Below are 13245 nucleotides of genomic sequence, written 5' to 3'. Positions count from 1 at the left end.
GTGCATAAAATGCCTGTTGATAAATTTCATCCCCTTCCCTATCATAATACAGAGTGACATGGAGGGGGTCTGTTGGAGGAGAGTAGGATGTAGCATTTGGACCCATGGCCGCCACTGATTGTACAGAGTCTGTATTGCCATTGTCTTGCCTGCGTTCAGGTTCTAAAATGTCACCCAGTAAATGTCTGCCCAATGTCCTTCAGCCATGGGTGAAAACATCAACTGACAGCAACATTTGAGAGCCGGACTGGATCATTAACATGGAGCAGTTCACAGAATAACCATTGGGAAACGTCACCACCAATCCCTCAGGTCTACACAGGACCGATGCCCCGCACTTCACCAGCACATCACGACCCATCAGGTTGACCGGGCACGCTGGTGATGAGATGTATGGTGGAGGAAAGTCTGTCCTGCTACTGATGTAGTCAGCGGCATTGTCAATGGCAGATTTTATGGTTTACCCGAGAACCCTACTAGCTGGATGCTGGAGGATGAGCTGGAGGACCCGAGCTGTGGTGCAGGTAATGGTAGAAAACCTTGCACCTGTGTCAACTAGAAAAAGCAGATCTCTGTCCATTACCTTCATTTGCAGGTAGGGGTCTGCCAGCCCTACCTGTCCTTGAGTTCTTGGGCCCCATCAGTATTCATACCCCTCCCCACCCTGCATGGTTTGGGGGTCCTGTCCCTGTGGTGGGGCTGCGGCTGCATGTGGGGCTTGATGAGGCGGGGCTGTCTGCTGGACAGGGGGCTTACCTGGTGGGCCATAACCGCCTTGGGTTGGGGCCTTTTTAGCATCATTAACCTTCTTCCTGGCCTCATCTAGTTTGCAGTTTCAAGAGTTGCACTTGAGCTGACTCTGTATTTTGCTTATCCTCTTCTTTTTAGCTCTATATCTCTTCATGCGATGTGTTAAATGTTTCTCCCATTGCTCAGTAGAGCATCCTGGGATGTCTAGATTGCCCTCCATGGCCTCTTTTACTGCCTTGGGCATCCCAGACATTACCGCAATGTGGTCTGTAGTTGCCCTCACCTGGGTGGCTCCTGCAGTGTCTGTCCATGTGCCCTTACATCTATTCAAAAATGCTGACATGTCTTCTCCATCTCTTACAGAGAATGTCAGTGCGTGCATTGCCCCTGGGGGAATGGGAAATCTTTCCCTCATTGGTTTCCCTATGGCCGTGGCATGTCTGAAGGATTCTGGATCTGGTAAAGCACTAGTGCCAGCAGCAGCTTCTATCTTTTGTATTTCCCACATAGGTAATTGTTTACCCAATAAAGCTCTCCAATCCCCCACTGCTAATTTATGCCCTAGTGTGTGTTGACAAAATTTCTCCATCCAGGGCCCTCTTCCCTCTGCGGGAGGGGGCATTTTATCCAGGATGCAGTTCATGTCAGTGAACAAGAAGGGTTGATATACTTCCCCTAATTGAGCTCCTTTGTATATCAGTGGCATCTGTGTGTGTGTGTCACTGATTCTTGGGAATTTGGATAAAACAGCTTTTTAATTTTGAAAAAAAAAAAAGTGAGTTAAATTACAAAATCTGAAGGTATCATTATAGGCCAAGGTTTTGGCTGTTCAGCAATGTACCGGTGCAACCTCCTCATTTTGCATTTTTTTCATAAAATAGGCGTTTTTCCAGTTATTAGGCTACTTTGTTTTTGTCAACACCATCACTGTAATGTTTTTTTTTTTTTATTTGAAAAACATATTTTGTATTAAAGAGACTATTACTTTAATAACTCAACAGCACCAAAGAAACATATTGTAAGCATATTCATTTAAAACAAATATAACTGCCTCTGACAGTGGTGACACTAATCTGACAGAGGTGACAGTGGCCTCATTACAACATACAATTCCAAAATTTATACCGCTCAAGTCAATGGTTTCTTGCTTAACAACTTTATTTAACTATTTGGTACAAAAAATAACAATCCTGAGCACTGTTATAAGGATTTTTCAGACTTCAGTCATCACCGTCAGACAGAAAACCTGACGGGGTGACGTCGACGGTGGTGACAAAAACCTACTCTTTCACATGATAACGTGAGTTGTTCACATTAGCCATCTTGTTTCCACCCTGTTGCTACCTATATCAGACCTCTTCTTAGAAATAGTATTTTTAAATTACAGTAATTGCCTTTATTTAATTTTGACTGTAAAAGTAATGCAACTCAGTTGCCAGAAAATTTTACTGTAGATTTACAATTTAAATAATACTGTAAAATATTTCAAATTTAACTTGTAACAAATGTAACTGATTTTACCATACAAACATGGTTTGGATTTACTAAATTAAAAGTCAAACAAGAACAAATAAACAACTCATTTTTTAATAATTCCAAATATTAACAGTATTCAATATTCAACAACTGACTATGTCAAAACAACAATTTACAGCAGTTTTTAAACGTTTAAATATACAATGTAAATAATTAACCACTTTTAAACATGGAATATACAATTTTACAACAACCTTGTAAACAGTCATATAAAAACCTTAGAACAATTTAAAACATGAACAACATCAAAAGTAAACTAGAGATGGCTCCGATACCACTTTCTTACATCCGATACCGATACCGATACTGCAGCCTTGAGGATCGGCCGATACCGATCTGATACCGATGCGATTTTGTCACTCTAAAAGTTGTTAATAATACGTTGGATGTAATTTGCTTGATACTGACATCAACAACAACACACATTCACTGTACAAACAACTATTCTGGTCCCCTAAAGAAGAAGGAAAATATGTGACAACAACAACAAGTCATGTGTAACTGCTGTGGCTTTATATAACTTAAAGCTCACATCCGCTTTACCAGCATTTGTAAACACAACAGACCCAGCTGCACCATTCAAATGTTTGAAATAAAATAAAAGGCAACTTGGTGCAAATATTTAAATTAAATAAAATAATCCCAGTGTATAACAAGGAAAAGTCACATTTATACCTCAATGACACTGCAAAGCTGCAATTAAATAATTTTATGAATTAACATAAAATAATAGCATCTCCACTAGATGGCATGGCTTCTTAAGACACACCAATCAAAACAATAAAAATCTAGGCTATACACCTGATTTGCTGCACCAAAACAAAAACAGAAAAACAAGGGTAATCAGTCAGAGATAATGCAATCTAATGTCTTTCTTCTTTTGCATGCAACTTCTGATGTTGAACTGTATGTTAAACACTCATGAAACTAAATATTAGAATGAACCCTATTCCAATATTAACATTATGTTCACTGAAAACAATAAAACATGTTAGCTGCCTGACCTTGAACTGAAAATACTTAAGTTGCCTTGTCTTGCAACATGAGGGGCAGATTTTTCTTCAGAAAGATTAACATTTCAGCCTTCTCAGCTGTCAGTTTGCTCCTCTTTTCATCAATAATGTTGGAGGCTGTGCTGAAGAGCCTCTCGCTCTCCACACTTGTTGAAGGTGCACCAAGAAATTTAGCGGCTGTGACTGCCAAGGAGGGCAGTCTATGTTGGTTAACCTTCCAATACAGCAGTGGATTGTCTGAACGCAGAATAGCTGGCTCACTGAAGTAGGTCTGCACTTCAACACGTGCACTACTTGTTGTGGAAGGCACAGGACAAGGTGTGCTTTCCTCCATGATTTCGTCAAAATGTTTCCAAGTTTGCTCTTGCTTGCAGCCTCCACTCGTGCCGTCTCTTTGCTGGCTCTGAGGTGGGTGAGGTCCCCTCTGCTGGCTCTGAGGCTCCTGCTTGGTCCTCCTAATCACCTCCTCCATCTTCATACCTCTGCCATTAGCACATCCTTTGCCCATCCTGAGGCTTCTGCATTTTGAGAAGTACCTGGAACGATAAAAATAAACATATAAACATAAACATATAAACAGCATGGTTTAAAGTTTACCTGACATAATATCAGTGATTAAATCCATTCTTACTATGAATAACAGTGCATAAGTTTTTAAAAAATCCATACACACTGATAGGTATGGGATTATTCAGTTTGTGTATGTGAATCTCTCTGTCATTCATCCACTCACTCATTCTAATAAAGTAAAGAAACCACACATACCTGTCCTTATATCTTGGATCCAGAAGCGTTGCAACTGCGTATATTGGCTCAGTTTCCAGGTGTGTGAAACGTCTTCTCACAGCCTCCAAGAGGGTGCCTTTCATGTTCCTATTCCCTCGTCTGCCTCCTCTGGTCGACTGAGAAGGCGTTTCAGGACTTGGACAATGGGGATGACATCAGATTGCAGAAGCAGATGAGGAGCTCACATCCCTTGTCAACTCCTCAAAAGGGGCTAGAGCTTTGTACAGTCTTCTCTAGTAGCCTCCACTGGGTTGCAGTCAGTGTGGCTGGTAGGTCGTACTCTGCTGTGTATGCACACAGGGCTCGTTTCTCTGAAAGGAGGCTCTGGATCATGTAATACGAGCTGTTCCACCGCGTCCGTACCGTATGCTGCAGACGTTGGGCGCCATATTCAACCTCTTGAATGTCTTGCAAGTGTGAGTATGTAAGTTGTGAGTGTTTGAAATGGCCCACGATTTTTCTTCCAACAGCCAGCGCGTCACTCACACTACGCTGTGACAGCAGCCCCTCGTTCACAACAAGCTGCAGTGTGTGGGCGAAGCATCCTACACTGGCAACCCCAAGACGATCCATTGTCTTTATCATATTACTGGCATTGTCCCGCAAGATTACATGGACTCTGCTCTTCTCAATTTTCCATACATTCAGCATCTCCTCTGTTGCTGTAGCGATTGCCTCTCCTGTGTGTGAGCCACGAAACTGCTTAGCTTGTAGCACAGCTTTCTGCAAAGTAAAACTTGAGTCTATCCACTGTGCTGTCAGACTGATTAGGGACACTGGACACACGTCTGAACTCCAAATGTCAGTTGACAATTTTTTCTGTTATCATTTTGGCCTTGGTGCTCTCTGGAGCGAGTTTTGCAGTCTTCTGTAGTGTTTCCTGCAACGTTGGTTGCCGTGGTTCGCTTTTCTTTGCGCTTGCCTCTAAAAAGTCTCGTACTCCTTTCCATGATGCTTTTTCAAATGTTTTATCAAGTTCGTTGTGTTAAAATGTGAGGTTTTGCTACCACCCCTTGAGACACTCATGTTACAAATCTGTAAAACTTTCAGTTTTACAGATTTAATATTGCATTGTTTATCCACAGCACATGCAGTGGTTCCCCTTTAACTAAATCCTACACCAAAGACATTAGCACCAAAAGCCAAGCAAGATTGATACAACCAAGCAAATCAGGTGTGTAGAAATTGCAATGCACGTGCAAACACTGAAAAATGAACACTTGTTAAAAAAAAGTAAGAATTAAGCGAGCATGCATGCTATCAAGTCAGCCACTCGACACCGGGGTTAGAATGGTGGCTGGGGTGACAGTAGTGCTACATAGTAGAAGAGAACAAAGTATAATGGAAAATAGTAAAATTACTGTGACAATAATGCACTAAAGTTGATAAAGTTTGTTACCAAAAGGAGCACAAGTCCACAACTCACAGGTTGTGTGCTCTCTTTTCCGTGCTATCAAAATGAGAAAGTTGAGTGTTGGGCTGCTTAATTTGCTTCAGACTGACCAAATACAGAGGGCAAATTAGAGAATGCTCAACCATAGCATTCACTCTCATTGTGTTTACATTTGCTGCATGTCACACCCCCCTCTCTCTCTTTCCTGTCTACTGCTAAATAAAGTCGTCTATGCCAGACATAATCTAAAAAATAAAACTATCGTAGGTAAAAATGCCAAATGAACAACCCAAAATGCTATGTAAGCAAGATGGTTTTTCAAGCAAGGGGGTCAAGCAAGCAATCCAGTCCAGTGTTAATCTTAGTGATACAATACCTTTGGATGAACTCCAAGGTGCAGGATGCATCCTCAGGGTACTGCAGGTTGAAGTTGTAGTAACACTCGAACACTGCAGCTATGCTGTTGATGAGGCCGTTATGTGGTCCCATCACCACCTCTCCTTCAATGGACAGCATCCAAGAGCTTGGCCTCATCATGTCACCTGAAATGAACAGAGAGCCCAATTTTGCACTGTTGTAAAGAAGTGGTATGCCGCACAAGAGAGGAATGCTTATATTTCATTCATTTAAATTTTTAGCAACATTGAATGCTTTTGAAAACTGACCCATGCACTGACCATTGTTATTGTTCTAACTGACTGTCTCTTGTGCACCTGATGCCAGAGTCCCTAAAATTTGGTTTCAAGTAAGGATGCCCTGATCATTTTTTTTTTTTTTTTTTTTTTTTAACATCAATCACTGATCACTATCGTGAATGAGCCATATTGGTAGATCTAATGTTTTTCACTGACTGGAAATGCTGCCCTGTGCAAATTTACATTGTCAGTTAAATGTTAAATGGATACACACATTTAACACATACAATCTATCTATATAGAGATCTGTGAAGAAAACAACTTTCCATTGATGTGAGCAGTTGACAGTCCGTCTGCTATAGTCACCTGAGCAGAAACAGCGGTTCAAAATGACCCACATGTCAACATTTTTTGTAATCGGCAATCATAAAACAAATCGAGAATTCACCAGTCTCATATTTACTGTAAACTGATGTTTGGATTGGATTTTGATTGATGGCTGATCTATTAGGGTGGCCATAGTAAAACAAAACAAATTTAAGTCAAGGCACCGCTGTGGAATGCTGGAAAAAGCAATAACATGTTTAAAATAATTTCCTGTTCACCATACCTGTGCACTACTGCTTAAGATCAGATTCACAAAAAATGGAACTAAGTTATAATATTGGGGGGAAAAGACATGTCAAGAGACCAATCAACAAGTTATGTGAATTGATCATCTAGTGACTTTTTGTTCATTTTTAAAATAACCACATAGAGCTCAAAATATCAAAATAAAATACAGATATCAGCAGTACCTTGGACAATCAAACAGGGGGTGCTTGGTAAGTTTAATGGTCTCTGCACATCAGCAGCTGTGGCACATGGCTGTAAAATGAGAAATATCATCTTTGATGGCCTGTATTCAACATTGTGCATAAGAGATGTTTCACTGGTTCCAATGATTTAAAGATTCATCAAAGCAAATGTTATGCATTATTATGTTATGTAGGGCACGTCTACGTGGATCATGTGACTGAGGGTAGCGATGTCATTTCATTTATCTAAATTATTATTATGTTATTAAATTTTATTCTCGAAGGGCCACAGGCAGGCTTTTATACACACTGGCTGCAGTTGGAGGCTAACGTTAGCTTACTTTAACTTTGACTTTTGCGGCACATGTGTAAGGCAAAGCTACACAGAGAAAAATGGCTTTAAAATAACCTAACAGCCAAAAAATGTTAATAAAAAAAAATGTTAACCTTACCTTTGAGCTCTTGTTGGGTCTTCACCGCGTGACAGGTATCCTCAAATGTCTTGATCCCACAATGCAGCACGGTTCAATAGCAATTTACAGTAATGTGTTGTTGTATCGCACAGGATGGTTAGAATACATCATTTTACTGTGAAATAATACAGTTAAATGTTGTGAAATCCTGGTATCACTTTTTTTTTTTTTCCCAGAAATGTATTGTTTTGGGGGGGCGCTAGTGAGCAAGCGATGGGGTTGGTAGCATTTGACCGAGCTCTTCAGAACTTTTAGTTATTTTAGTATTATTTTGGCGTAATATTAAAAAAGACACCCATAGGTTTTCATCAAACTTGCTTACTAACTAAACGAGAAACAAACCATGGCCGGTAAAAATACAAAGGGTCGTAATATTAACGCTGCAACAACCAGGCCTGCTGAGACCGACGCGCCGTCTACCTCCGGGGCCTCGAGTGGTTCAAGTGACCACGCCGCAACACCTCCAACAGGAGTAAGCCCGGCGGATATCATGGCCTTCAAAAATGAACTGCTGTCATCGCTGCGTGCAGACTTCGCGTCTGTCTTCAAGAATGAGATCCGGGCTGTGCTGAAAGTGAAATGTCTGACATAAGTCTGAGATACAAGCTGCCAAGACGGAAACTTTCTAACTTCAAAACAGCAGTAAAAAAACGAAGTGGCAGAGATGGGAAACACCATGAAAGAGATGGAAAAAGGACTTCGAGTTGTTTCAGATGATGTCGCGGATTTACAGTGCACAGTACAACAACTTTCAACCCAGGTGGCTGCCTTAGAGGATAAGTGTGATGACTTGGAAGGAAGATCCAGGCGCAATAATGTCCGGATAGTTGGTGTACCAGAAGGCCAAGACAGCTGCAGCATAACCGCAGTCTCCGTGCTGCTGAAAGAAGCTTTCCAGCTTGAAAAGCTCCCTTACTGGACAGAGCGCACCGGACCTTACAGCCACCGCCGAAACAAGGAGCACCCCCCAGAGCCATAGTGGCCCGTCTTCACTACTTTCATGACTGCTTCAACATCCTGCGCCTTGCCAGAGAACAGAGGCGAGTGAAGATGAATGATATGACCATCTCGGTCTATCCGGACTACACAGCAAGAGTCGCCCGTGCTCGCGCAGCATACAACGGCGTCAGACAGCAGCTGCGGGGGGTCGAGGGACTTCGGTTTGGCATTCTTCATCCGGCACGACTTCGTATCACTTACAACGGAGTGGAGAAAGTCTTCACTTCACCGGATGAAGCCCAGAAATACGTCACACAAAACATCATAAAACAAGTGACAGCTACCCGCTAATGGCCACCTCTCACCGTTATTTCTGACTGTACCTCCAGACTGACTTGACTTTCAAACCAGCCTTTCGGGATGAGTGTTGTGCTGATGGCAAGTCAGTGTCAGTATAAGTATGTTCATGTACATCCTCTACATTGTAAGATTGTATACATGGCTATTGCAGATATTATCTGATTTGAGTTTAAGTAATGTTAAGTTAGAATAATAGTTTAAAATATATTGAAAGTATTACTTGTTGATTACTACTTTCTGTGAACAGAGGAGATTGCTTGGGCTTTCTTTTCCTTTTATCTATTTATTTTTTTATTTACTTACTCAGTTTGACCTGACATAAAGCAAACTATTTGCGACCTGCTCAGAGCATAAATTGATAAGCTGATATCAAGTCAATATCCCTGTTAGCCTGTTGAACTGTACATTATTTACACTTTACATTATTTTATATGATTTGGAGATACCTACAGCAATATTTCACCTCCTGATGTGAGTTCAACTGTAAATAATGGGAGGTTAGAGTGAGTTAACTAAAACTTTATTTTAAAAGGGTTATTCCACATATATTGATGTTTACGCCTAAACATTTTCATGTTCTGTTGAGTTTGGCATTTAGTTTAGTGGTTTCTCTAGGATAAGCACATTGTGTGGATTTTGTTACTTGGGGAGAGGGGGATCAACCCAGTTAGTATGGGTGGAACGAAAGGGGGAAAGAGGGACTTTATGTACACAGGTTTGATTTTCTTTTTTTACTCTTACTTTTACGTCATATTTCATGTTATTCATTCTTTGATTCATGTAATGATAAGGGCCTAACATATAAATCATTTTCAGTATTCTGTTATACTCACTATTTCTGGTCATGGCACAGAATGTAACTACAGGAGGGATGGCTACATGTCCTATTTCGTTTGTTAGCTGGAATGTTAAGGGGATGAACCATCCTGTGAAACGTAAGAGAGTCCTGACACATCTACATCAGTTAAAGGTGGATATTGTTTTCCTTCAGGAAACTCACCTAAAAATATCTGACCATTTACGCTTGCGTACTAGATGGGTTGGTGAGGTCTATCATTCAAGGTTCCAGTCTAAATCAAGAGGGACAGCACTTCTTATTGGTAAACATGTGCCCTTTATATCCTCCCATGTCGATGCAGACCCTATAGGACGATATATCATCGTTACAGGCAAATTATGTAACACCCCAGTTATTTTAGCTAGTGTTTATGCTCCTAACCTGGATGATGCCACATTCTTTACTAATTTCTTTTCCCGAATACCTGATCTTAAGAACACCACTTGGTAATTGGCGGAGATATGAATGCGTGTTAGCCCCCAGATTGGACCGTAGCTCTGAGAAGATTATACCAACCACTAAAGCTTCCTTCTCAATTCAACTGTTTCTTGATACCTATGGGATTGCTGATGTTTGGCGTACTCTTAATCCCACTGCTCGTAAATACTCTTTTTTTTCGGCTGTTCACAAAACATTTTCACGTATTGATTACATTTTAATGGATAAAGGTCTTCTTCCTGCTGTTCAGGAATGCGACTATGATGCAATCGTAATATCTGATCATGCTCCTCATAAATTAAGGCTTAATTTACCAGTTACAAAACCCACTTACAGACCCTGGCGACTCAATCCTCTTTTACTGTCAGAAAAAAAATTTTCAGATTTTATTTCATCACAGATTGATTTTTTTCTAGAAATTAATCAAACGCCAGATATGTCGCCATCAACAGTATGGGAAGCACTTAAAGCATATTTAAGAGGCCAGATTATTTCTTACAATGCCCAGTTACGAAAAAACAGAAATAATCGCGTTAATGAATTGATGATTAAAATTGGTCATCTTGACTCACAGTTGGCAACATCCCCATCAGCTGATGCCATTAAAGAACGTTTACTCCTTCAAAAAGAATTTGATCTGTTAACCACACAAAAAGCTGAGAACCTTTTAGTTAGATCGCCATACATACTATGAGCATGGCGATAAAACGGGGAGGATCCTTGCATACCAGCTTCGCCAAAAGGCAGCAAATCAGGCAATCCCGGAGATCAGGGATGACTCTGGTATGGTCTGCACTGATCACTCTGCCATTAACTCATGCTTCATGAGGTTTTATCGCTGTTTATATACATCTGAATCGCTGAGAGATCGTCATTTAATTGAATCATTCCTCCAAAATATTGAAATCCCTCAGATAGACCCGATGAAAGCAGCTGAGTTAGAGTCTCCATTTTCAGTTGGAGAAATTGAGATGGCCATTAAGAGTATGCAGTGTGGAAAATCCCCTGGTCCAGATGGATATCCATCAGAATTTTTTAAAAAATTTTCAAACCAATTGGCTCCCATTTTAAATTCTGTGTATAATGACTCTCTATCAGTTGGTTCACTCCCTGAAACATTACGACAAGCTACCATATCACTTATTCTGAAAAAGGAAAAAGTCAACATGAATGTGGATCCTATCGTCCTATTTCATTGCTCAATGTTGATAGCAAAATCCTTGCAAAAATGATAGCTCGCCGCCTTGAAACAATCCTTCCAACTATAATTTCGTCAGACCAGACGGGCTTCATAAAACATCGACAGTCCTTCTCCAACATCAGGCGCCTGTATAATGTTATTTATGGTCCCTCTCCACCTGACATACCAGAAGTGGTTATATCTTGGATGCCGAAAAGGCCTTTGATCGGGTGGTATGGGACTATTTATTTTATACCCTTGAGAGATTTGGATTCGGGCCAAATTTTCTATCCTGGATTAAATTTTATACAGCTCTCCATGGCAGCAGTACGTACAAATAATATATATCACCTTCTTTTTTATTAACACGAGGAACAAGACAAGGATGCCCGCTATCCCCTCTCCTTTTCGCAATCACAATTGAACCGTTAGCTATAGCCTTACGCAGCAATGAAGATATTAAAAGGTATCACAAGGGCAGGGTTAGAGCATAAAGTTTCGCTATATGCAGATGATATGTTACTTATTTGTCTGACCCGTCCTCATCTCTTCCTGTAGTACTTAATATCTTAAGTGAATTCGGAAAAATTTCAGGTTACAAAGTAAATACACAAAAAAGTGAATTGATGCCTAGAAACTTGGCTGCCAAAAGAATCCCACTTTATTAAAAATACACCATTTAAAGTGTGCATAGAACAAAATAAAAATACCTTGGTGTTTGGGTCACACATAAATTTAAGATCTTTTCTCAGAAAATTTTCCCCCCTCTCCTGTCTTCTCTTAAGGAAGATATTGATCGTTGGGATTTGCTTTCTTTGTCTCTGGCAGGAAGAATTAACGCCATTAAAATGAATTTCTTGCCTAAGCTTCTTTATATGTTTCAGTGTGTACCAGTCTTCTTAACTAAACATTCTTCATTTCCCTAGATAGACAGCTTTCTTCTTTCATTTGGAATAAAAAGAACCCACGAATACGCAAAGCTATATTACAGAGACCTAAGTAAATTCTCAATACTTGCTCCAATTGTAAAAAACCATACATCCTGCCGTCTTTGACAGATGCATCTTTTGGTTCCTGGCACAGTCATGGGATCTGTTCGTTTAAAGACATGTTCATAAATGGTTTTATTTGCCTCTTTTGACCAGATTGTTCAGGAAATTCAGTATCTCCAGGTCACAGTTTTTCAGGATACTTCAAATCCGTAGCTTCATATCTTCAAATGTCACTGAATTCCCTTCACAGCCACCAGATACATTCATAGACTCATTAAAAGACATCATATCATCTAGAAAAGTAAAGATTGGTGATATATATTCTTTATTAATGAGAGAAAATATGACAAGTCCTTAAACTCACTTAAGAGTCAGTGGGAGGGGGATCTGGGTATGGAAATTTCTGAATCCATTGGTCAAAGATGTTGGTGGAATATACTCATCTTCCATATGTATGAAACATACTGTTATGCAGTTCAAAATCTTTCACCGAACTGCATTGGACCAAAGTTAAACTGTTTCGAATTCACTCCCAATATAGATCCTCTTTGTGAACGCTTGTAAACAAGACCAGGCAACTCTAATCCACATGTTTTGGGAATGTTCCAAGTTATCTATTTTTGGCAATTAATATTTGACACGCTCTCCAAAATCACTGATAAACCCTTGGAACCATCGGCCTCCCTTGCTTTATTTGGTGTGGTAAAACAAAATCTTACCTTTAATCACAATACCATCAGTCTTTTGTCTTTTGCCACGCTGGTGGCCAGACGTCAGATTTTGATCAGATGGAAAGATAGTAACCCTCCAACATTTGCACAATGGATTAGAGATATGTTATACTTTATTAAGCTGGAAAAGATTAGATATTCTGTTAGGGGGTCAGCTGACAAGTTTGCACTGGTGTGGCAACCTTTCCTTACACATGTTGATGCTTTAGGCTCTGATAACTTTGTGGATGAATAAAACCTTTGTTACATGTATGTAATTAGGAGTACTGCAGATGAGTATGATATGCCTTAATGATGTGTCTTAATGTCCACATTTCTCTGCCTTCCTCCTGTGCTTGTGTGTGTGTGTGTTTTTTTTTTTTTTATATGTCAGTGCCCTTGATA

At 40.2% G+C, this 13245-nt stretch overlaps 1 protein-coding gene across 1 annotated transcript in view; it reads left to right on the top strand.

The window, feature by feature from the left end:
• Positions 1–1119: 1119 nt before the first annotated feature.
• LOC115360238 (actin, alpha cardiac muscle 1-like) overlaps positions 1120–13245 on the top strand; it is a 54660-nt gene continuing 42534 nt past the window's right edge. The window contains exon 1 of the mRNA XM_030052989.1: positions 1120–1209. Coding sequence (XP_029908849.1) covers positions 1146–1209 — 64 coding nt within the window. The 5' untranslated portion in view covers positions 1120–1145. The remainder of the gene's footprint in view (positions 1210–13245) is intronic.

Source organism: Myripristis murdjan, chromosome 6, assembly GCF_902150065.1.
Source record: "Myripristis murdjan chromosome 6, fMyrMur1.1, whole genome shotgun sequence".
In the NCBI taxonomy this organism is placed as follows: Eukaryota; Metazoa; Chordata; class Actinopteri; order Holocentriformes; family Holocentridae; genus Myripristis; species Myripristis murdjan.
Note: the sequence above shows the minus strand (reverse complement) of the source record. Positions and strands in the feature narration are given on the sequence as shown.